Source organism: Polypterus senegalus, chromosome 11, assembly GCF_016835505.1.
Source record: "Polypterus senegalus isolate Bchr_013 chromosome 11, ASM1683550v1, whole genome shotgun sequence".
Taxonomy (NCBI): Eukaryota; Metazoa; Chordata; class Cladistia; order Polypteriformes; family Polypteridae; genus Polypterus; species Polypterus senegalus.
In genome coordinates this window covers 36,631,801-36,658,772 of record NC_053164.1, presented here as the reverse complement: position 1 = coordinate 36,658,772, position 26,972 = coordinate 36,631,801, and the positions used below count along the sequence as shown (strand labels likewise).

Sequence of the window (26,972 nt, the reverse complement as noted above, 5' to 3'; positions counted from 1 at the left end):
GCTGGCTAATGCTATGAACAATAAAAGGGGGCACAGACTGGAGGACTATAATGACTATGCACAAAGGAAAGTGGCAGGAGAAAGAGGACTCTTCTGCTCAGTTAGAGAAGTAGTACTATCTGAAGAGCTGTAAAATATTTTTATACATAGTATGGTGTGGTTAAATATCTTTTATGCTCCTGTGCATGATGGTACAGTAAAGACTAGTCAGCTCTCATACCCAATTAGAAAAAAGGTGCTTTCATATACTGGGAAATAAATATGGCATGACTGGGGAAATTCCGTAGAAGATGGTATGGTAAAGGCAGAAAAACATCCAAGAAGGCAATAAGCAATAAAGACTGGGAGTTATGTATTTTATTTGCTATTCTCTGATCACTGTTTGGACATCTTACATATACAAGAAATGAGGAGGCTAATAATGGGAACACTCCTGACAATCTTCAGGGAGTCTTCGGCAGAGGTTTAAAACTCAATGTGCATTTTAAGTAAAATACAAAATTTTCCTGCCCCCCCCCTTTTAATAAGGGTTTAAAGAAGAGAAGTAGCTCACTGCTTAAGAGTGATTGCAGCATCTAGGCCTGTGATGTGATGAACAGTGGTGGTCATTCTCTGTGTCAGGGTTAGTTGCATGCTGTTATAACTATCAGACTTTTTTTTTTAAAAAAAAAAGAAAGTTGAGAATAAGGTTACCTTTTGGCAAGTTTCTATGAACTCATCAATTGTCACCACTCCGTCCCGATTTCTGTCCATTTTCTAAAAAAACAAAAAAAATAGAAAGCAGCATTGTTGTTCATTCTTTTTTTATTTTAAACGATTTCGTTTTTTCAAGAGCTAAGTTACTATCTTTAAAACAATTCATACTGAGTTTTGAGCGAAAGCAGTAGAACCTGAGAAGAGACACACTGTCTTCTTTAGGTAGGCCTGTGACTGTAAAAGATGCATACAGTACTTTAAGCTGCGTCACTCATGGATGAATTAAATCACTAAGTTCCCACCATTAAACCTGTGTTTAGGTAGAACCCATTTGTAATTGATAAACTTTTGATGGGTGGATTTAAAGTCAGTCAGTTACACTGCAACTGGAAGTTCCATGCAGCATACAGCTCACCCTTGAGTGTTACTCACACCATCCAGTCAGCATTTTAACTTTTATGGAATGATAATCATTTCAGTTTGTTTGATAGACACATACAGACAGCAGCATACAGTAACACAGCTATATTCAGAGGTACAATTGGCCAAGTCTCCTTTTTCAAACTTAGACTTCTTTATTCCAAAGATAAGGATGTTTGTGTGTGGTACTTAAATGCTTAAATTGATGCCTGTTGATAAATATTCTCTAATAAATCTGATATTATTCTTATAGGGGTTTATTACTTTGCTCAGTTCTGCATCTAAACATTGAACTGCAAGTGCCATTTCTGAAAATGGTATATGGATATGCTCAGACCTGGGTGGTGCTTAGAAATGGTCAGTTTTCTATGCTTTCGCTTCAGTGATAATGCAGATCAGGCTGCTTCATGTAGTTATCAGTTCAGTGATACTATAGTTCACTTTTTTTCTTCTCTGTACAGTTACTGACAAGAAGTTACTTCTTTCAAGTCTGACTCAAGAACTGACTCTTTAAAAGTTCTTGATTAGTCTGTCTTTTATTTGTTAATTTAGATACCTGAAAAAACTTCTCCACATGCTCAAATGGGGCGTCATCTCTTACAATTGGATATGTGTAGCGTCCCATCATATCGTAGATGGATTTCATAATTGCAAGCATCTCCTATGGAAAAATGAGACTGGTGTTAATAAACTGCAATACTCCTGCTGCTTCCATCCTAACTATTGTTACTTTGTGCTCACCTCCTTGGTAATGTAGCCATCTTTGTTAATATCATAGAGGTTGAAAGCCCAGTTTAACTTTTCATTGACTGTTCCTCGAAGTAGCACTGACAGACCAATAACAAAGTCCTAGATTTCCCAAAAAGAAAAAAGGTTTTTTTTTAGCTGATGTGTTCCATAAAAACATTTTTTTTTTGTGTTTGCTTAATAAGTCTGCTTATTTCCTTTTGTTCATGAATCATCATGGCTCTTATATCCAAAAAGTGACTTTAGATTAACTGGAGCCCTTAAACTGCCATGTTGTGAGTGAGTGTGGAAGGGTAATGACTGTGTTTGCTATGATGAACTGCAAGCTGCTAGAAAGGGCTCCACTCCTTGTGACCTTTGTGAAAAAAGAAGTGTGTTCATATAAAGTCACCCTCATACAATATTCTGTAACAATCTGTAAACTAATCTATCTATCTATCTATCTATCTATCTATCTATCTATCTATCTATCTATCTATCTATCTATCTAGTATAATGCCTTTTCTATCTATCTATCTATCTATCTATCTATCTATCTATCTATCTATCTATCTATCTATCTATCTATCTATCTATCTATCTATCTATCTATATACCAGCACAAAATAGTGGCCCTCTCCTCTGAACTGAAGTAACTGAATTGACACAAATATTTAATGTGAAAGCCACATTACGAGTGTAAACATTAGCACTCCCAAATGAAAAGGAAGTGCCATAGTTTCCCTGACATGACATCTAAATGTCATGCTGTATTTGACTTACTGCTTGACTCCAAATGCAGTAGTTGATAGGAGAAAAAAGAAGAGAATGATGAGGACGTCCATAAGCAATTTCATAGGAATGAAGTCCTTACATACTTTGCAGAGAAGCACATTGCTAAGGTGAACAATTGTTTACACTTGTGAAAGGCTAACAAGGCTAGATACCCCACATTTACTACAGTACATTAGCAATGCCCTACTTAAGTGTTTCTACAACATCAGCACCATTAAAGTTGCTTGTTTTTACAGCAGGTGATACAGCCCCCATACTATAGCCCATGTGGACAGGCTAACCATCCTACCTCACTAATCTGATATTTGGACTTCTAATTATGCTCATTTTTTTTATTATTATTCATTACTTATTATTTCTGCAACATTGGAAGCAAAGACTAGAGAAACTTTATATATATAAATATATATATAAATATAAAAAATACTTGCTAGTTCTAGCTCTACCATTTTCTTAGACAGTACACTTAGGAAACAAACACAGTTGAAAAAAGATAATAATCTAAATGTTGCCCAAAATATCTGAAGGCAATAATTTTAGAATGTTATCTGAACAATTATGAATTCTATTTTCTACCCCACAGGTCTTTATTTTTGAAGAATCCTAAAGTCTCCTAGTTGATACAATGAATATTGATGAAATATTATTAAATGATTTGAAAATTACATGTAATTACATGATAAAAAGAGAAAAATCCTACATTTACTCAAGAGTGCTCAAGATGATGCATTTTCAGCTCTTAACGTTTTTCAAAAATCATTGTATTCTAGAAAAATTAGACAGAATAACATTTTCTAGCATTCAATTTAATAAAAATAGTGATTGGGGAGGTCTTATTTAAAACTGGACAGTTAACTGAACATTTGTAAAAGGGAAAGTAGAAGAAATTGTTAATGGCGATACAGAGCAAAATAGATTCAAGTATGGGCAGCATTTCACATGGGTTAAACTAGGGAAGATTTTATTCCAAAGGATTTAAAGGGGTGGCATGTTTTGTCAGAAAGATGCATAGATTATTTATCTTGATCTTTAGAACTCTTTTGATAAGGCAAGCAATGAGGGGTTGACCAAACAAAAAAAGTGAGAATTTAAGATAGAGCGTGGAGAGAGATATATAATCAGCTTAAAATTAGCACTAAATTATGGTCCAAGGAACTTTTCAGAATTAAGAGGCATTAAATACAACGACCACTGGAAATCTATTCCAAAGCTAGTGCTTTTTATGTTATGTTGATAAGAAAAATGTTTAACTAACATTCTGGTTAATTATACAGATGGTAATAAAGAGGATCAGCATGTACTGTGAAACTGGCAAAATTATTACAAAAATTATTTTGTAAAATTATTAAATTTCTCAGTTGTAGCTGATGACATTTAACAAAAGCACATTTATGGTTCACACTTAAGAAGTACAAATGTTACATATAATTACACAATGCAGCATTTAAAACTTGAAAGGCCATATTATGAGAAAGGCTTAGGAATGAGGAGGTATAGCCCCTTGTATTCCATATATTTTCTCACAGTCTTAACTAAAATATATAAAAAAAAAAACTTTCTTGGCAAATGACATGAGGCTGTTAATAAAAAAAAAAACTTTGAATATGAACAAGAATTCCCCCAGTATTGGCAAAAGAATAATGCATTTTAAAAAGTGAGTAAAAAAAGGACATAAATCTGCCTCCTCGTGCATATTTGAAGGTAGAATCCTGGGCACAGTGTAACCTAGACTGACTATACAATAACACTGTTATAAGATTTGGAGCCTTATTACCCTTGGTCATATGATCATTACTAAAGTAAGATAAATGTGACCTTGAACACAGATGTGTTGAGTCAAGACAATGTGACTAAAAGTGGAGAAGAGGAAAAAGAGGGCTATCTTGCAGAAGAGAAAATTCTAGGGTCAAGACTGACTCTAATTTCATTAGATTTCCACTTCTTATCTTATTTTTGCTTTGTATTTTCTGATCTTGCATCTGTCCGTAATCATTTTGTGTCCTACAGCCAAGTACCTAAACGAAAATGAATCTGTCCTTTATTCTTAGGCTACCAAGTGTGGGTATTAGCACTCATAATAAGGAAGAGTGCACATGAGCAGTTCCATTTTGCAGTTAATTTAATTTAATCTAAATACGATCACTTATTAGAAATGTCTGTTTTGATTATAGTGTGCGTCAGCCAACACTACACCCTCATAACAAACACCACTGCCTAAAAGTAATGACCAGTTGGAACAGTTACAGTTAAACAAATGGACCATCAACTTATGCAGCCTTATAGTGTTTGAGGCAAGAGTTTTAGTTAGTATAAACTGGTGCAGTCATCCAACCTATACCACCTACTGAAGTGTTAAATTGACACTGGCCTTTTCAACATGAAAGACTTTCTCTTATTAAACTTATGTTTGTAATGCATTTGGCAAATATTGATACAGGTATGGCAACTGGTGACCAGACGTTAATGACTTGTCTAATCACTTATTTATGAAGCATCTATAAATGCAAATAGACTCTCTGACAATGGGAGGGAGGCCTGCCTGAATCAGCATTTGTTCTTGCTGCAAATATTAATACAACATTGGCCTAACTGGTCCCACTGAGAGGCAAGAGTTCCCGCAGAATCAATTCCTGTCCATAAAAGGCTGCTGTCAATAGACTTTGGGCTTTTTATGGAAACAGACACATTTAGCCTGGACTGGATGCAGAAATCGAATTAGACTGGTCATTTAAAAAAAAAAAAAAAAAGACATTTAAAGAGATGTGGTCACCTCGAATCGGATTGATCCATTCCTGTCGATGTCAAATGCATTAAACAGAAAGTGTGCGTAGGTGGTTGCATCTGCAAAGAAAGACATATTTATTATTTGGATGGACTGCTGTAAGTCAGAGCCAGTATCCTCTTTAAACCCCCACGTCCAACCCAGTAGACACTATGATTCTTTCTGTCTTTCTTTCAACCAGTTCTGCTTCTTAGCATCTCCACCAAATGTCACTTAGCCACAATACCCTCTATCACTTCCCAAACCGCCACCATTTGTAAAGTACTTCAGTCTAGGGCCAGATTACCAAATATACAGGAAAGAGGATAATTGTGGACTACTTTCAGCATGAAGATGAAAGGAGAACTCCATCAATAAATGAGCTATGCTGGAAAGATCCCATATAATGCGCTCAATGACAATACTATGTTTAGTAAAAGCTTTTATGTTTTTGACCAGGGACATATCTGTAGGGATTACCAGTGTACTGTTTTGGGCAGACACAAACTAATATTTTTGCTCTTTTCTTTCAAGGTAGTTCATCTGGTCTTTCATATACATAAGAATAATAAAATACTGGACATTTTATATAAAGTGATCAGAAAAAAAAATTTTTAATTAATGATTAACAAATTACTTTGCAATTAGATGCCTGTTTAATTTATGATATATATTTAAATATTAATTAGCTACTTGATGCATTGATTGCTTAGTAAATAAAGTCAGTAATTTAATATCTGTGTAGGGATTTTTGGTTCTGCCCTTGTTCACCACAGTTTTCCTTAGGACCTCCTGGTATAAATGTGTCACATAATGTGTGAGGGCACCATGATGTCCCTATTCATGGTTGTTTCATGCTCAGCCCAGTTTTGCTAGAACAAGCTACAGTTTTCAGGATACTGTAATAAAAAAATGGATTCAAAAAAGTTGGACTGATGGAATCAATTAATGGTCCCATTGGCTAATGTGAAAAGACCTCCTACTTCTATCGTAAGTGAAAATTAAGACAACTTGAAATATTGTTTCCATGAAAAGGACATATAGAAAAGTTTTCAGGACAACTTGTCAGGACAGGCGCCCGTCCCGGGGATTTGTTCCTGCCTTGCGCCCTGTGTTGGCTGGGATTGACTCCAGCAGACCCCAGTGACCCTGTGTTAGGATATAGCGGGATGGATAATGGATGGATGAATGGATGGATAGATGGATGGATGGATAGTCAGGACAGTTGCCTTTGTGAATGCTGGAGTGGCCATGTGTTGTTCTCAGTTAGTGAGAAAAAACTTTTCAATCATATAAGTCTGTTTCTGGGCCTTAAGAGCCTGAACTACCACTAGGTCAGTATGTAACACCTGAACCCTCCAATCAGAACTCACTTTTTTTTGTTTTACAACACATTACTAAAACAGTTGCAATGGAAATGGCCCACTTTTCTATAAATGCCTTTCTCATTATTATAATGAGCCATGAAATCTGTGAACATTAGCTTTCCACATATTCAGACTACAGTGGTTCACTAGACTGTTTGCTGCCTGTTTTGAAAGACATATTAGGGCTGTATTTCCTCTTCAGAAAGTGCTCCTTAACGAGAGGTGTTAAAGCAGAGCTGTGGTTACTGGAGTACATTATATTAACCATGGCTACTTTTGAACTCCCAGTGTTTTCTTCTGCACAGTCCATGTTCAGTGGATTCAGAAGGTATTCAGACACCTTCATTTTTTGCACACTTTATTGTGTTGTAGATTTAATTTTAAATTGACAAAATTTCCATTTTTGCCCAACAATCAGCACTCTAAAGCCCATAATGACAAAGTAAAAACATGTTTTCAGAAAGGTTAGTAAATGTATGTGAAATCAAAAACTATAATCTCTCATTAATATAAAGTATTCAGACCCTTGCTTTGGCACTCCATATTGTGCTCTGGTGCATTGTAATTGGTTATCCTTGAGATGTGTCTAGAACTTGATTGGAGTCCAACTGTGAATAATTACATCGAATTGACATCATTTAGAAAGACACAACTGTGTATATAAGGTCCAACAACTCATCTAGCTTGTCAAAGACCAAGCTATGACGTTCAGGGAATTGTCTGTAGACCTCTGCGATTAAAATTGTGGTGAGGCATAATCAGGGTGAGGGTATTAAAACCATTTCTAAAGCTTTGCTTGTTCCCAGGAGTGAAGTGGCTTCCATAACTGTGACGTGAAAGACTTGAAATCAACTCTTCCTAGATTTGACTGTCCAACCAAACAGAGTAACTGGTCAAAAGGACCTTGGTCAGGGAGACCACTATAACAGAGCTTTAGAAATCCTCTGCAGTGATTGGAGAACCTGTTAGATGGATGGCTATCTCAGCAACAGATCATCAGTCAAGTGTTTGTAGTATAGTGGGTAATTCCCACTTGGAGTTTGTCAAATGGTATTTAAAGGACATTGAGAACATGAGGATTATCAAGTCTGAAGAGAAGTCTGAAGAAAAATTGAACTCTTTGGGCACTGCTTATCTTTTGCCACATACTGTCCCTAAGGTGCATGGTGGTAGCAGCATCATGCTGTGGAATACGCCTCAGCAGCAGGGACAGGGAGACTTGTCATATTTGACAGAAGAATGAATGCAAAAAAATACAGAGAGGTCCTTGAATAAAACCTGCTTCAGAGTTCACCAGTCTCAGACTGGGTACAAGTTCATCTTTCAGCATGACAATAACCTGAAGCAAACAGCCAAGACAACACTGAAGTAGCTTCAGGACAATTCTCTGACTGCTCTTTGGTGGCACAGCCAAAGCTCAAACTTAAACCCTATAAAATATGTGTGGAGAAACCTGAAGATAACAGTTACAGATGCTTCCCATCCAGTCATATGAGCTTGAGAGGATTTGCCAGGAAGAATGGGATAAACTGCCCAAGTCTTAGAGTGCAAAGCTCATATAACCTTACCCAAGGAAACTTGAAGCTTAATTGATGCTCTAGGGCAGTGCTTCCCAAACTCAGTCCTGGGGACCCACTGTGGCTGCAGGTTTTTGTTCCAATCAGCTTCTGTTCTTAATTGGACTCCTGGGCTAATCAAGTGAACTGTTATTTCCCAAGTTCTGTATTTTGGGAACAATATAGAAATTAGAAAACTAAGTTTGGGAATAATGTATTCTTTTCTTTTTAACAATATTTTCATCTTGATTTTCATTCTACATTTCCAGGTGTTCTAATTGTTTAATCATTATTTACTAATTAGCGGGTCTGACGCTAAAGTAGTTGCAGCGTTTTATTATCCAGTGTTGTTTGCCTGAGTGTCTGCTCTGCTCGTTTTTAATTGTCATTAATAAGCTACGATAGGGGGAAAATTGCACAGAGAGAGTGCAAAACATAATGAAATCAACAAAAGAGAGTTAAGCATTTAAATCTATAGCAAATTCAGAAATATTTCTAAATGTCTTATAAATGTAAAAATCATGCTGCTGTGCTTTTCTGAATGTACAATAAGAGAAAAAAATACCAGCTAATTAAATGAGATCAGTGTTATCAGGTGTTGTCACCTATTATGAGTCTGGTTGGAACAAAAACCTGCAGCCACAGTGGGTCCTCGGGTCCGAGTTTGGGAAGCACTGCTCTAGGGGTTTTTACAAAATATCTAATTAAGGATCTAAAAACTTATATGAATAAGAGATTTCATTTTTTTTCATTTTTAGTAAATTTGTAAATCTTTCTCAAAACATGTTTTCACTTTGTCATTCTGGGTTATTTAGTGCAGATTTATGGGCAAAAAATGACAAATTTATTCATTTAAAATTAAATCTGTAACACTGAGCAGAAAGTGAAGGGGTTTGAATACTTTCTGAATCAACTATTTGCAAAGTTTGGAGACATTCTTTCTCTTCTCATCATATATTTTACTGCCAGTGATACCTGGAAACTAAATGTGTATATATTTGCTGGGGCAAAATGGCTACATCATTGCCTTAACTTTCTCCAGTTTGTATGTGTACACTTACCTCCCTGTGGAAAAAACTGGGAATAAATGGTTTTGAACGTCTCCTCGTCCACAAGTCCACTAGGGCACTCCTGAGATATAAGAAAGGAAGTAAAGAAAATAACAGCATGAATCGGGTGGATGGGGTGCTTAGGATCGTCCCATAACCCTTCACTTACATTTTTGAAACCACGATAGAGTGATTGAAGCTCTTTTTTTGTGAACTTGGTTTGTGCCTGCAACTGATCAAGGCCCTCTGGTTGGTGCCGCACAGTAGAAAGCTCCAGGTCACTGTCGCTGCTATCTATAGGAAATAATGAATACAAAAATTTAGTTCTGTTGTGCTTTTAAGAGGCAAGAAAGGTATAGAAAGTACCAAAACAAAGAAACTGTTATAATCTGCTTTTGGCTTACAAATACAACCTCTAACTCCAGCACCATGTGCCTCAGGTACATTTGACCATACTGGATCCACTTAGGTATTATAGGCACAATATAAGATATACTTTTGCTATTTATCTGTTACTAGATGGGTATTCTTTGTGATGACACCTCATCCAGTGTTGCTTCCTGCTATGCACCCAGTACTGCCAGGTCCAATAAATGGAGGAATGGATAAACAAATGGATGGATGGATTGATGGATGGATAGGCTGGCAACACATATCCAGTATTAAAAGTACTAACTTTAAGCAGCCACTATTAAGTGTTTCATGTTGGCTGTACCTTTTGATGATGTGAAAATTACTGATGGAGCATTTCTTAGAAAATGAACATTAACCCCAAATTACACATATGTAAACAGGACTGCCTGGCAGATGCTAAAAATTTGAGTGGCTGCTCCTACCTTCATCTGTGAGGTCAATGAGCCCCAGAATGTGCAGGAGCTTCAGAAACATACACACCAGACATACGATTCCCACCGTCTGCAAGCCTTCTGACTCTGTGCCGCTTCTGCCTCTCATTGCCCTCTACTACCCTCCCTCTCCGTCCAGCGCCTAGATGAATTTTACAAAGGAAAAAGAGACTTGTCTCCCAGTACAGGAGAAATGACAAACTGTGAAGCACTCCAGAATGATTCTAGCAGATGGCAGGAACTAACTGATATGTCCAAAATCAGCCCTTACACTCCATCGTTCTCTCTCTTTGTTGAAGAAGAGAGGCAGCAACATGTTTAAACAAGCAAGTGAACTAGTGACAAGAGATCAAGAATAATTCTCTCTCTGACTCTCTCTCTCTCTCTCTCTCTCTCCCCGTTACTCTTGCTCCCCCCCTTCCCCTCCGCCTTCTGCTTCTCCACTGGCTGGCAAGCCTTGAGGATGAAAAGCCATCTTACTGTGAGCAAAGGCTCCCCAGGAGTTTATAAACACCTCCAGCCAGTCTCTTTCCTAGTCATTGTTGGCAGAAGGCAGTTTTTCTTTTTTATCTCCTTTCATATTTCATAGTTTACCAGTCTGAACCCTGAAAACCATTCCTATTCAATTTTAGCCACCATTCCCAGCTAGTATCACACTTCCACCACATTCATACTTGACATCCCTTTAAAGCACTGGTCAGATGATACATGGGGATCTTTTGTTGAAATTACTCCACCAATGTTGTACACAAAGAATAACTCAAAAATCTTTTCATAGTGCAAGTTATTTTTAATTGTCTGTACAAATTTTTGTACAAGTAATTTTTGTACAGAGGTTTAATTTACAGCCTAAATAAAAAAGCACTGATGTCAAAATGAGAAAGAAATACTGAAGTTTGCTATTGAAAGTGTGGGGCATGCACACAGACAGCACATATTGTAATGTCTGCTCTGAACAGCCATAATGTGTGGGGCCAGTAAGGAGTACTTGGGTCTCTATTCTCAGGGCATAATAATAATAAATAACGTCTCTTCAGGACAAAATGTTTTAAGTGAGTAATTACAAGCAAAGAGGAATGAAAATAGTTTCTCAAGATACACGTGCATTTATCCGATTACAATTGCGGTTCTAATTGGAAAGAAAATGAGTGTGACTATAGAATTCACTGTATATTGTGCATACATCCAAAGGACTCGCAAACACTTAGGAAGAGTTACTTGGTATGTCTGTTTCATCATGAGTAAATCCCACATAATTTGGTTGTAATAATAGTAATGAAGCTAATAAAAGTTCATATTAACTGTATATTCCTAGCATTCTGCTACGCCTTTGAAGACCATAATGTAAAAGAGTTCAAATTAATGTTACCAAAATCATTGGCAGCATAAGCCAGATGTCTTTCTCAAGGTTTTCATACTGTTTACTACAAAGTAATTTCTGTATATAATATACTGTAACTGTATGTAAGCTCTATAAAAGAAATCACTCATGGGATATTGTTGTGTGTATTATACTGTAAGTGCCTCCATAAGAATAAATTCATTATGTAACAACAAGAAACTTGTTATATCTGGTAAGGTGATCCTGTTCATTCACTCCCTTTCCTGGGTTGAGAGTTTCAAGCAAGATTTTACAATTATTTTTGGCTGGCACCTTTTTCCAAGTCAATTTACACAATATCAGATTGAGGTGGTGATTGAACCAGAAGCATTGCTGTTTAAAGTCTAGTGTCATTGACACTACAGTACACTGCTGCATAACAATCTTCTTTGCAAAAATGGAATGCAGTTGCACCACAGCTATATTGTAATGCAATTATTTCCCTTTATTATTCTGTATATGTGCATTAGTTCCTTTATATGCTGAATATAATACTGCCTTCTATATGAAACTGAAATTATTTTATTGTCTTCTTTGGTTGTACTTTTTCATAAGATTCCATGACATGCTCAAACATGCTAAATCCAATTCAGGGTCATAGGTGGTTTGACCCATATCTGGCAGAGCTGGGTGGAAGGAAACAACTAGAACTGGGCAAGATGATAGTCCATTGCAAGACCAAGTCATGCACGCAGCCACTCTCATTTTCACACAAGGTTAGTTTAGTGCAAGTGTTAAGGATATGGGAGCAAAAACGAAATACCTCATGAAAACAAAGGATTCACAATAGGAAATAATGGATCCATGAGGCATCAGCTGCTATTCTATTTACAAATTGTAAATATATTGCCACTTCAATGTTACCTTTTAATTGAATTATTTCACCTCTGTATTACTTTTTCTAATTAGGTTCATACATAGGTTTTTTTTGTTTCTGTATTATTACTGTCTAATTGTATTATACCCTATTATAATGCTGTAAATATTATCCCCTTAGCTATTACAATGTGATTCATTTATTTGCTTGTATGTTACTGAGACTGTAATTATTCAGTTTATATATTAAATTATATGTCATCCACTTTTATATTACATTATAGTTGTTTTATTTACATGTTTATGTATATATATATATATATATATATGACAGGCCCCCTGGGTTGCAGCAGTGCTTGGGATTCCCACAGGGCTCTATGGGAGCTAGAGTTTGGCATAGCCCTTTTGGAGTCTGTGGGTGCCACCATGGGGTGCTGCAGAGCTGTACTTTGCCAGGCTTCTTCCACACCTGGAAGTGCTTCCGGACCTCGCAAATGAGCCACCTGGAGTACTCCCACGTGCACAATAAAAGGAGTTTAGCCTGTCATCATTCAGGGAACAAGAGTTGGGAGGAAGAGGGATGAAATTGTCGGAGGAGGAGTGATGACGGAAGGAGGCAGAGAAGGAAAGAAAGAAGAGAAAGAAACTGCTTTATTGACAGTAGTTGTGCATGTGTACTGTGCTGTGCAGCTGGGGAATGAAGTAAAGGTTTCCCACAGAGAAAAGCAAAGCCTTTGTGTTCCTGGTCTTGTACTGGGTGTCTGCCTGTGTTTGAGGAGCTAGTGATCCCCCCTGGTTGCAACATTTGGTGCAGTCAGCAGAATTCCAGGCCATCTGCAAGGTAGCGACCTGTTTAAAAAATTTTCTTGTGTCAACCTTACTCAGAAGCGCATGCAAATTTAGCTCTGTAGCTCACTGAAGCACCACTTCAGCCCATGATGGGAAGGAAAGGGAAGAGGCAGTCCAAAAAGACCCTGAGGAGCAGGATGCACATCGTCGTTATCTGCAAGGGAGTCGTCACAGGGAGTGACATTGCTGCCTGGGAGAAGTGAACCCTTGGAGAGAAGGGTCCATACAGTGGCATGCTAGACTTATGGACAAGCTGTTCAATGAGTGGTTTTCTTGTTTCCCTTACCTCTCAGATAGGGAATGCCCAGATGCCCCTACCTGGATGATATATGTTCCTGAGAGTGACGACAGCGGTATGGACCTGGAGCAGTTAAGCAACGAGGACCTTGCCCCACTGTTTTTGTAAGAGTCCTATGAGACCGGCCCCAGAGGAGTATGGGAAAACCGAAGTAAAAGGAGGCTCTCGCTCTGCCTCCAACACAGTCAGATGGACTAAATCCCACAAAGGGAAGAGGAGAAGGTAAATGGTCAAACTGCACAAGTAAGGGGTTGGAGGGCATGTGCCAGGATTCCTCTATTACATGGGAGGAAGCAGAACTGGTGAATTGCCTCCCCAAGCCCATAGGTCATCCAGGTGAGCCTGCGCAGGAGACACGCAGGCATAATGGCTCATGGTCAGCAGGCACAGACGAGCGAAGCCTCAGTCCACAGTAGCCCACCAGGTTGCAGTGGCATCTCGATTTCCCATAGGGCTCTATTGGAGATGGAGTTTGGCACAGCCGTGTTGAGCTCTATGGGGGCCACCAGGGGAAGCTGCAGAGTCCTACTTTGGGCTTTCACCACACCTGGGAGTATTTCCAGATAACGCTGATGGGCCACCTGAAGTGCTCCCAAATGCAGCATAAAAGGGACTACCTTAATTCATTTGTGGAGCCAGAGTCAGGAGGAGGATAAGAAGGACAAGTAGGAGGAGTGGAGGCAGAAGACGGATAGAGAAGGAAAAGAAAGTGCTTTACTGTGTGATTATTGGCTAGTTGAAAGGCTTCTGCAAGGGACAAAACATTGATTTCATGGACAACTGGGGTCTCTTCTGCGAGGTCGCGTTTCTTCAGGCGAGATGGTCTGCATCCTAATAGATTCGGCATCTGGGTCATCTCTGAAAATCTCTGTAATTTGTCTCGCCTGACTATGTACTGTAATTCTAATCCAAATTCTTTCAATAATGCCCTTGCTAGGATATGATAAATCTGTAGCGAGCTTCTCCTCAAATGTGCACTGCATTAACACTATAATAACCAACCTCAGTCTAAGTAAAAACCTGGACAATACTGCATAAATGCAAATAACTGAATTACCATTTCACCTCTAGATGTGCTCAGTATTAAAACTATAACAACAGATTATAGATTAAATAAAAAATCTGCACAAAGCGGCATTAACACAAATAACTTAATTACCATTTCAAGCAGCTATAACACTCTGCCAATTCAGCACTTTTCTTCCAAGAACTTAAATATGGCCTTATTAAATGTTAGAACGTTAACCAAAAAGACGTTTTACATCAACAATCTTATTAGTGATAGGAAAATCAACTTTCTTACAAGTGAAACATGGCTCACCTGTGACGGTGTGGCTCTTTTAAGTGAAACTGCACCTCCGAATTACAGCTTTTCTTATTTGGTTCGCCAAAGTAAAAAAAGTGTTGGCTTAGCAAGTGTTTACTCGTAAAGATGTCAGCTTTGGTATATTTGTGCCTTTTGAGCATATTGCTATTGTTATTCAAGGGGTTTTCCAGTCTCTAGTATTGTCTGTGTATAGACCTCTTAAATATAATGTGTCTTTCATTGAGGAATTCTTGGTCTTTGTGTCAATTATAATAACTGACTATGACAGGGGGCGGTATGGTGGCGCAGTGGGTAGCACTGCTGCTCGCAGTTAGAAGACTCAGGTTCGCTTCCCGTGTCCTCCCTGTGTGGAGTTTGCATGTTCTCCCCATGTCTGCATGGGTTCCACTCTCAGGGTTGCCTTGCGCCCTGTGTTGGCTGGGATTGACTCCAGCAGACCCCCTTGACCCTGTAGTTAGGATATAGCGGGTTGGATAATGGATGGATGGACTATGACAGGTTCCTAATTGTTGGTTACTTTAATTTTCATATCGATAAACAATGTGACCTGAAAGCAAAAGAATTCATGAACCTCCAGCACTCTTTCGATCTGACCCAGCACTTTAGCCAGCCTGACACATAAGGGGGGACACACGCTGGATTTAGTGATTACTAAAGTATTAAAAGTTGATGTGAGGCAGGTCGTGGATATCGGTATATCAGACCTTTCTTTCCTATTATTTAATGTAGAAGTACTGATAACTACAACTAATGAGAAGCATATCGTTAAAAAATGCCATTTTGATACATCTGCAGCTTCAAAATTTGCTAACAATATAAACAACCAAGTCTGTTGTAGTGCTTATTACAATAGCGGTAATAATATAAATACTAAAATGGAACATTTTAAAGCTAAAGTGAGAGCTGCCGCTGACATAGTCCAGCACCGTTATACCATGGAAGATCCTAAGAGTGTCTGATTTAAAGAAAACGTGCCAGAAAACTGAGTGCAAATGGAGAAAAACTAAATTGATAGTTCACTATGAAATATTGAAGGCTAATATAACGGAATATAACAGCATAGTTCGTCTTGAGAGGCAGTGCTACTTCTCTAAAATTGTAAATAATATTCCTGGTAATCCAAGAGTTTATTGTCTACTATTGATCATTTGCTAAACCTAGGTCACCAAATGGAATGCCTCTAAAAAACTACCAGTGAAATTTTTGTGGCTTTTGCTATATTTTTTAAAAAACAAAATTAATGATATTAGAAATAATATAGTACATCCCCCCAAAACTGATCCTTTTAAATCCTGGTATTCCATTTTAAGCAAATTAAATTGTTTCACCAGGATAGATTTACCCGACCTATTTTATGTATTATAATTTCTCAACTGAAAACCTCCATCTGCATCCCTGACCTAACACCAGCAAGCTTTTTCAAAGAATTATCCGATGTGCTAATTGATAATGTTCTTGACATAGTATACTCATCATTAGATACGGGAGTCTTCCCAGACTGTTTTAAGACTGCTGTTGTTAAACCCATGCTCTGGAAAAATAATCTTGACTCCTCTGTTTTTCACAATTTTAGACCTATTTCCATCCTGCCTTTCTTAAGTAAAATTCTAAAAAAAGCAGTCATTACGCAGCTAAATGATCACTTGAATAACATGCTATTCTTGACAAGTTTCAGTCAGGTTTTAGAACAAATCACAGTACAGACACTGCACTGGTTAAAGTAATAAATGATTTGCAGGTTAATACAGACAGAGGCCATTTATCTGTTCTCATCCACTTAGATGCGAATGCAAAATTTGATAATATTCTCCTTAGTCAGTGGGTTGGCTTCTCCAGCAATGTCCTATGTTAGTTTGAGTAATACTTAACAGGTAGACAATTCTTTGTTAGTTGTGGTAATTATACTTTGAAGATGCATGACATTCTATTTGGTATTCCACAAGGATCTATACTGGGTTCAGTGCTCTTTTCAATCAGATCAGATTCTTTTATGGCATAACATGAGCTACCACAGCTATGCTGATGACACACAACTGTTTTTATCAATAGCACCTGATGACCCCGACTCTCTTGGTTCACTGACCCAATGTCGTACGTGCGTTTCTGAATGGGTGAGTAGTAATTTTCTCAAACTAAATAAGGAGAAAACTGAAATCTTGGATATTGGCAAAAATGAATATAGTGAGGGTATTAGAAATAAACTTGATCCATTAGGCTTAAAAATCAAGATGGGGGTAAAGAATTTAGGCGTAATTATTGACTCTGACCTAAATTTTAAATCACACATTAATCAAATTACTAGGACAGCATTTTTTCACTCAAGAAATATAGCAAAAGTTAGATCCCATAAAAATTATTTCACGCTTTTGTTTTTAGTCGACTAGATTACTGTAATGCAATCCTTTCAGGACTACCCAAGAAAGACATCAATCTGTTGCAACAAGTTCAGAATGCAGCTGCCAGAATCTTAACTAGGAAAAGAAAATCTGAGCACATCTCTCCAGTTCTGATGTCATTACATTGGTTACCAGTGCCATTCAGAATTGACTTTAAAATACTGTTAATGGTTTACAAAGCCCTAACTAATCTCATGGCGTCCTATATTTTGGAATGCCTGTCACCTTAAACTCCAAGTCATAACCTTAGATCTTCGAATAAGTGTCTGCCTACAATTTCAAGAGCTAAACTTAAAAGAAGTGAACCTTCTGCTGTTATGCACGTAAAATCTGGAATAGTTTACTGATAGAAATTCGCCAGGCTAATACAGTGGAACATTTTAAAAAAGTGCTAAAATCCCATTATTTAACATGGCTTTCTCATAGCTACATGTTAATGTGTCCCTGTTAACTATATGTGCATTGAAAAATAATTTTCATCAAGGCTCCACATTCCATACTAATCCCTACTATTCTCTGCTCTTCCATTTCTGTTTTTTCTGTGGTGGCAATGTGCACCACCACCACCTGATCAAGACACCATGTACTCCCTAGTTTAATGGATTAAAGGCAGTGTCCCAGATGTCCACATGACCATCACCAAATTCTTCACATGAAGCATGAAAACCATAATGATGAATTTAGATCATTTATATTAGGTAGAGTGGGGACTTGGAACCTCTGCAGATTTATTTTTCTCCAGCCCATCTGGAGTTTTTTCTTTTTTTGCTGTTCTCTTGGTCATCTGACCTTACTTTATTGTTTGTTACTTAGTATTGCTTAATCTTATTTTTGTTTCTCATAAACGTTTCTTTCTTCATCGTGTAAAGACCTTGAGCTTCATGATTTGTATGAAAATGTGCTATATAAATAAATGTTGTTCTTTATACTGTGCTGTGCACTGGGGAACAATGTAAAGGGTTTCCATAGCGGAAAATGGAATGTGTATGTTTATGGACTTGTGCCTGGTAACTGTCAGGTTTGCGGAGCTGGTGCTCCCCCTGGTGTCCACTATATATAAATAATATAGTAGTAGTATAAAAGTAATTATTTCGCTCCTAATGATATTTTTATGTTATTTCCTTTAATATTACACTTTTCACTCATAGAGTGCATTATAATGTAGATAAGTTATTAGCGGGTGGCTTAGTGATGCAAAATGTTTTGGCCAGGTTAATTTATTAGGTCTTCTTTTTTTTTGTTTTGCTCTGTAATGAAATTGTGTCTTGTCCCAAACAGTTCTTGACTTGTATTTATTGCTGGTTATTTGTTGCAGTAAGAAATTTGACAAAATGCATGCGTATATTCCACATAAGCTATGGTGTCAGGATCAGATGGTTTTAAGATGGATGCATGCACATGTTTGCTCTTTAACTGCAATACTTAGTTCTTCTGAACAGATGCAAAAATAAGTCAAAGATTAGGCAAAAGAGTAAACCTAAACTATCTCAGACACCCTGAAAAGTTTACTTTATCTCGATCTGATAGAGCTCCAGATCCATCAGAGTGATGTAATTCTCAATGAGATCAGTTCATCATAGGTAAGAAAAATTAAAAAGAACCCCTGCTGTACAAACCAGAAAAGAAAAATGCCAAAAGAAATGAAAAATTCTGACTTGACCAAAGATAAAAAGGAGTAGTCACAGTTACAGTGTAACATTATAAAGGTATACTGCTATTGTAAAAAGGAACCCCATTATTATTTTTTCCACACGCTTGTGCTAAATAATTTGTTGCCTCAATACTGCTATGTGTCAGAGAAGAAGGGAAGCATTGTTCATAATGGTCATCACTCACTTTTAACTTCATTCTCTCCTCCACTATTACTTCCAGCAGGTTTAGAGTGCAGCATGATTTCCAAGACATGAACTGAGACTGCTAAAGCCTCATGCTTTCACAATACATGCTGAGGTAAGGAGTCATTAGCCTCCTTCAGGCCTGTAAACTACATTTAGACGCAATGGCCTGTGTTCCATAATCCCTTCACATATCAGTTAAAGAACAAAGGCTTGGTCCACTGTTTATTACTTCTTATGAAAAACGGTCCACATTTGCACTTTGGGTACGGATTTTGGTGATTTGTGAATATCATGTCCATGCTGGACTTGGGGTCATACCATTGCTGTTCTGTATAGCCCCTGATGTGGAGCTGGTTTATGGATTCTCCCTAATGGTTTATTATCGATTATAACATTTTGACCCCTAAGTCTCTTCTTTGGCTTTCACTGCAGTGCAGCTAAAATCCTACACTTCCTGTCTGGCTCCTTTAATCTTGCATATTCTAAATATTGGGCGTAAAGGTGAAAAACACTTAGGTCTTTGTTCATCATGACTCTCTTATGTGCTAATATTTGATTATTCACCCTTATGAATTGATGGCAACCATATTTAATTTATTCTGTCAGCCTTTCAAGGCATTGCACTTTGTGGAAATATTTTGAATGACATAGGACTACATTCCAGTCTCCATGTTCCGATTGTGCTATTTCTGCTTATATATTCAATTAAGGTCTGCTCTTAAGGCTTGTAATATTTCTTTATCCTCTTCACTCCCTTCCCATCCTCTGTATAACTTCGCTAATTCACTACCCCCCCTCCTCAAACCTGGTGGCTGCAATTTATACACTTTGCATCTGCAGAAGTCTAAATATTCTGTTTGTTGGGTATAATAACCTCCATCCCTGCAACTGTCTTTCCTGGGGATTGATTTTCAAGAAAATGTGTGCTTTCTTCTGCGATCCCGACCTTCAACACATTCGGTTTTAGTTAGTTCATTGCTTTTATGTTTTCCCAAGCCCAAGCAGTTTGCCATAGGTCTGGCTTTAAATTAAAATTTACAATTCTGTCCCCCTACTGCATTTTTATGCATGTTCTGGGAATGTCTACTATATTTTATTCTGAATTTTAGCCTTTTATTTCCAGTTTACCCCAATCTGCCCTTTCTTTCTACATCCCTTTCTTCCTCAAGTAAATCTTGTACTGGACCTCTTCTTTCAAATTCACTCTCACTCCATCCCAATAAAAGTTATTTTCTCAGGGCATGGTTTCCACTAATTCAACTCTACCCACTTGCTGGAAACTGGGTGATCCTCCTATTTTTCCCCCGTGAAAATAATAAGCAATTATTAATATGAGGAGCACTAGCTATGCAAACTATGCTGTTATGTACAGCAGGGGTTCTTTTTAATTTTACTTACCTATAACGAACTGATCTCACTGAGCATTACATCATTCTGATGGATCTGGGGCTCTATCAACCTGGCCGAGACGCCCAAAGAAAGGAAGGATGGAGGAAGGCAGCTGCTTTGGGACACTGCCTCCCCCAGGACGCTAGATGACAGCTTCCCTGCAGCATGGTGGTGTTCCACAGCCCTGCTGGGTACCATGGGTGATGCCAGGAGACTCTGCAGGGAGACCTGGGAGACTTTAGTTTCTACATAGCCCGGAAGTGTTCCAAAGTCACAGGGATGGAAGTCCTGAAGTACTTCTGGGCTGAAGAAAATGCAAGTTCTCCATCTGACCCAGATGTGCTGGCAAGTTACGGGGACAGAAGGACAGAAGCACTTCCTGGTCAAGGACTATATATAAGACTGCTGTAAACCCAGCAAGTGAGTCGGGAGGTGTAGGACAGAGCTTGCTGGGAGGTGTGGAGGAGAGAATATTTGATTATTATTGTAGTATTGTGTATTCACTTGCCTGTTAATTGTGGTGGAGGTGCTTAAAGGCACTTTTAGAGGAAGAAGGAATTAAAAGATCTTCCTGTTGCTTTTAACCTGTGTCCAGAGCGTCTGTTTGTTGGGTTTGAAAGGGCATCTTACACCCCCTAGAAAGCATCTCAGTCTTACTCTTTTCAAATTGTCAGTGACAAGGATTGAAATATTTTATAACCCTAACATTGTTAAATAACAGGTTATGGTGCAGTTTATCGTGTGATCCTTATCGCTACTCTCCTTCAGAATATTCTCATCCTTGGGGCTTATTGTTTGATTTGCAGTCTTCTCCTAGGTGTGTACAGACATTGTCTTCCTATGTATTTTCTGCTTCTGTTGTTTAGGATTGACATTAGGGTGTGTGTGTGTGTACAGAATGGAATAAAACATTTTTTCAATGTAAACATTCTGTTCCTTTCAGTATTATGTAATACATACATTGCACTTATCAGTACTATATTTCAGTTAAACAATGAAATGTGTTTGTTGTTCTGTATGTTTTTTTCATGGACACTTTACATTTATTACTTCCCAGATGCAAGAGACTGGATTTGATTAAATTTAGTTTTGTTTATAGGGAACAGGCTCAGTGTGCTGTAACAAGTCTACAGGTAAATAAGCAAAATATAAACTTTGCAAATTACATAAAGCCCACATATAAAAATATATATTCATTTACACACACAGTAGAACAAAACATTTTTAAACTGATTAACAAAAGTATCTTAATCTAAATAAGTCCATTACTGTTAACATTGTGATGAGGTAAATTGACAAAAGAAAAGAGGAGAACAAAACTCTAGTCTACAGTTTACCTGGAGAGGGCTGGGTCCGCTCTTGGTTTTATTGGAAAATCATAGCCAAAGTTGGACACAATCACAGTTCGGAAGACCTAAGGCAATTGCCAGCTAACCCCTCCTGGTCATCCTACAGTATTATATAATTTTTTTGCTATACCATTTAATAAGGACAAAATTCTTTAATGCTTGAATTCATCCTTGTGTTGCAAGACTCGTAGTTTCTCTTGTATCTTTCCCATGGGCACAAAAAGTGCTTGGAAGTAGAGCAGTGGCACTAAGTGCCATAGTAGGATGCCAAGAAGATAAATCAAGCAAAGAAGCATCAGTAACAGTTTATAAATATATGAATATTTTTATTTGTTAGTAATTGACTACAACATAGAGGCACAATAAGAAGAACTAATCAGTTGGTGTAATCAGGATATATATACTAAGCCAAAGTAGTGAGTCTTCAGTCTGGATTTAAATGCTGTGACTAAAGAGGCATCTTTTAAACAAACAGGAAGATTACTCCTCATTTCTGGGGCCCTGTACCTAACAGCTTGAGCTCCTACTGTTGTTTTATTAATCTTTGGAATAATTTGTATATCAGCATCTTAATTATTTATGTATTAATAAGTTCAAATAAGTAGAGGTTAGACCAGGGATGTAAAACTCATATCACAGAGGGCTGCACAGTGGCTGCAAGTTTTTGTTCTATCAACTTTCTTACGTAGTAACCAGTTACTGTTGGAAACTAGGCAGACTTCCTTTACTTTCATTTTAATTGGCTTTCTTTTTAAGATTCAGACCCTTTAATTATTCATTTTCCTTAACCAGCAGCCAAACAATAATGAGATGTAAAGTAAGCCAACAGACGACCAGGTAACTCAGGGGTCTCAAACTCCGTTTCTGGAGGGCTGCCATTTCCGCTTTAACCTGTTCTTTTTTAATTAAATGCCATTTCTTACTGTTAATGTATCCAGTTATTTAATTATATAGCTTGTTAGTGCTCTCATATGACACACTCGACTCTTCCAAAACTGATTTTCTTTTGCCTGAAATCCAAATGTTTCTTATTTCTTATTTCTTAGACCTTAACTTTCTTCTTTTAAAATGTGATTGAAAAAGATCATGTATTTATGAATACATAGGTGGAAATGGTATCAAGTCATCATGATTGTTTAATTGCTGGTTAAGGAAAAAAGAAACACGGGTTTTCAATTTAAAAAGCAAGTGAGTTTAATGTTAAGGCAAAAAATATATATATTTTCAAATAAATGGCACTATTTATTAAATTTATTAATTAAGAAAGTGGCTGAAATAAAAACCTGTTGCCACTGTGGCCCATCAGGATTTGACTTTGTCACCCCGACCCTATACATTTAAGGCTTAATGTACGTATGAAGGAGAATTTTTAAATCCGCTCTAAACTTAATTGGAAGCCAGTGTAACAACTTACAGCAATTGTGTTCTTGGGCTTTCTATACCTAATGAAGATTCTTACAGCAACTATTTGAATTAACTGAAGGCTGCATGTAGAACAATTTGAACAGGATGTGAAAACTGCATTGCAGATAGATAGATAGATAGATAGATAGATACTGTACTTTATTAATCCCCAAGGGGAAATTCATATAATCCAGCAGCATCATACTGATAAAAACAATATTAATTAAATAGTGATAAAAATGCAGTGCAAGTTAAAAAATGCAAGGTGGAAAGTGCAAGGCAGGTATAACAGACAATATCATTGTATCCAGGAAACGAGTCCACATAAAAGAAAGTGGTAGGATTGATCAGAGAGATAGCAAAAAAGGTAGAAAGATAAAGAAGATAAAGTTATACACGGAGCTGCTGGAAAGGCTGCCACTCACGGCATCGCCTAACGGAATATATATCAGTATATCTAGAAATTGATGTTTAGTTGACCTCCGTATGTAGAAGCTGTCCTTATTTTCTAATATTTTAAGATGGAAAAAAACAAGTTTTCAATAGTAGACATCTGGAATTAATGTTGATGTAGTAAAACTAAAGTTTAGACATACTGAGTTAAAACAAGAAAGAATATTTTTACAGCCTGTATCATAATAACATGTAGTTTTTTTTTCTGTATTCAAAGTGGAATGTGAAGGATGATGGCAAAATTGGATGCCATCATGAAAAATCTTTTTGAGACTTTTAGCAATTCAGTGCGTCTACCCAATGTACTCGTTAAGTCTCTTTTATTTATTCATCAATTGATTGATTGATAGTATCTATGTTGTGAGTCTGTATTCTTGTATTTTATTGTTCTACTGCTTTATACATTTGAATTTTCCCATGGGATTAATAAAGTTTATCTAATCTAAAATAATCTAATCTAAGGCAAGGAGTTACCATCCATGCACTTGTAATTCTCTGACATAATTAATTAAGAAAATTCCAAGAGAAATGTTGTTTGGTTTGAAAGAAAGTAATAGTGTAATTTGCACAAAAGACATTTTCTGGTGGAAGCATATAAAGTAAAAACAGTAAAGGTCTAAGTACTTAACCCTGAGGGACACCATATATATTCTCTGAAGATAATGATAAACTACTGTAAACATATTTCTGTGCAAAATGAAATTTATTTGATAAATATTAAACTACACATCCAAGTAGAATTTTCTCCAGGTACTCTGCAAACCTCCCATCTCAAATACAGTGGTGTGAAAAACTATTTGCCCCCTTCCTGATTTCTTATTCTTTTGCATGTTTGTCACACAAAATGTTTCTGATCATCAAACACATTTAACCATTAGTCAAATATAACACAAGTAAACACAAAATGCAGTTTTTAAATGATGGTTTTTATTATTTAGGGAGAAAAAAATCCAAACCTACATGGCCCTGTGTGAAAAGTAATTGCCCCTTGTTCAAAAATAACCTAACTGTGGTGTATCACACCTGAGTTCAATTTCCGTAGGCACCCCCAGGCCTGATTACTGCCACACCTGTTTCAATCAAGAAATCACTTAAATAGGAGCTGCCTGACACAGAGAAGTAGACCAAAATCACCTCAAAAGCTAGACATCATGCCAAGATCCAAAGATATTCAGGAACAAATGAGAACAGAAGTAATTGAGATCTATCAGTCTGGTAAAGGTTATAAAGCCATTTCTAAAGCTTTGGGACTCCAGCGAACCACAGTGAGAGCCATTATCCACAAATGGCAAAAACATGGAACAGTGGTGAACCTTCCCAGGAGTGACCAAAATCACCCCAAGAGCGCAGAGACGACTCATCCGAGAGGTCACAAAAGACCCCAGGACAACGTCTAAAGAACTGCAGGCCTCACTTGCCTCAATTAAGGTCAGTGTTCACGACTCCACCATAAGAAAGAGACTGGGCAAAAACAGCCTGCATGGCAGATTTCCAAGACGCAAACCACTGTTAAGCAAAAAGAACATTAGGGCTCGTCTCAATTTTGCTAAGAAACATCTCAATGATTGCCAAGACTTTTGGGAAAATACCTTGTGGACTGATGAGACAAAAGTTGAACTTTTTGGAAGGCAAATGTCCCGTTACATCTGGCGTAAAAGGAACATAGCATTTCAGAAAAAGAACATCATACCAACAGTAAAATATGGTGGTGGTAGTGTGATGGTCTGGGGTTGTTTTGCTGCTTCAGGACCTGGAAGGCTTGCTGTGATAGATGGAACCATGAATTCTACTGTCTACCAAAAAATCCTGAAGGAGAATGTCCGGCCATCTGTTCGTCAACTCAAGCTGAAGCGATCTTGGGTGCTGCGACAGGACAATGACCCAAAACACACCAGCAAATCCACCTCTGAATGGCTGAAGAAAAACAAAATGAAGACTTTGGAGTGGCCTAGTCAAAGTCCTGACCTGAATCCAATTGAGATGCTATGGCATGACCTTAAAAAGGCGGTTCATGCTAGAAAACCCTCAAATAAAGCTGAATTACAACAATTCTGCAAAGATGAGTGGGCCAAAATTCCTCCAGAGCGCTGTAAAAGACTCATTGCAAGTTACAAGCGTGTGATTGCAGTTATTGCTGCTAAGGGTGGCCCAACCAGTTATTAGGTTCAGGGGCAATTACTTTTTCACACAGGGCCATGTAGGTTTGGATTTTTTTTTCTCCCTAAATAATAAAAACCATCATTTAAAAACTACATTTTGTGTTTACTTGTGTTATATTTGACTAATGGTTAAATGTGTTTGAAGATCAGAAACATTTTGTGTGACAAACATGCAAAAGAATAAGAAATCAGGAAGGGGGCAAATAGTTTTTCACACGACTGTACATAATTGTGAGGTCAATTAACACCTCAAGATTGTTATGTGTGACATAACATGCATAACACTGGTACATAACCCAGGGATTTGCTCCTGTCTTGTCAGAGAACAGACAGGATACCTGAAAGGAGTCAAAGTTGCACAGTATATCACAACACAAAGAAACGTGTTATTCACTCCCATTTTATTTTGGAGTTATTCCAGTTTTTCAAGAATGTGAGTAACAGTACCCTGATCTAACTATAACTACAAAATCCACCAGCCCCCTATGTTAGAGTGAGCATGCCACTGTACAGTTATTATTTCCAAGTGGTGGAATGAATGAATTCCAGTGTTGCAGACCCACACCCTCTTTGTTATAGTTATTAAAGTCCATATTTTTCCAGCCCAGCCCACTGCTTTTCTCTATGAGTCATGTGAATGTGTGAATGGACTGCATTGGTTTCTCAAACAAATATTCAATCACACAGGAATTGTTGTTAATTAAAATAGTAAAACAAAAGGCAGTGTCTCATCACTAATATTAATAAGGACTACAGGAGCAGCTCATAACTGGCTCTGTGAGTTAAAGCATACCCAGTGGACAAAGGCCTACAGAAGTACTAGATACTAAATCAGCATCTGTCCTCACACCACCCTTTTCTGTGAAGGTGGTCGGTGGACTGGGAGGTTTTGCACAGTGTCAAGAGGGCAGAAACAAAGCTTGCTTTGCTTCAGGGTAAACAAGAATAAAAAATAAGAAAAGAGAACAGAACGAGAAAGAAACTGATCCCAAGAGCTAGTGGTTGGCTTTCTACAAAGCCATTTGTCATAAAACATGCATGCTCAGGGCAAGTGTATGTGGCAGTTATTTAATTAATCTTGAACAGGTGCAGTGGAGG

General features: G+C 37.6%; 1 protein-coding gene across 5 annotated transcripts in view; it reads right to left on the bottom strand.

Moving 5' to 3' along the window:
* kcnip3a (Kv channel interacting protein 3a, calsenilin) overlaps positions 1 to 26,972 on the bottom strand; it is a 309,652-nt gene that overhangs the window by 7,051 nt on the left and 275,629 nt on the right. For 3 of the 5 annotated variants that reach the window (XM_039768365.1, XM_039768366.1, XM_039768368.1), the window contains 6 exons: positions 9,540 to 9,664; positions 9,383 to 9,452; positions 5,408 to 5,478; positions 1,858 to 1,965; positions 1,673 to 1,777; positions 694 to 756 (listed from right to left, as the gene is read on the bottom strand). In XM_039768365.1, the coding sequence (XP_039624299.1) occupies positions 694 to 756; positions 1,673 to 1,777; positions 1,858 to 1,965; positions 5,408 to 5,478; positions 9,383 to 9,452; positions 9,540 to 9,664 (542 nt within the window). Of the gene's footprint in view, positions 1 to 693; positions 757 to 1,672; positions 1,778 to 1,857; positions 1,966 to 5,407; positions 5,479 to 9,382; positions 9,453 to 9,539; positions 9,665 to 10,206; positions 10,939 to 26,972 lie in introns of those variants that run through there. The other 2 variants (XM_039768367.1, XM_039768369.1) reach the window with 2 other exon arrangements.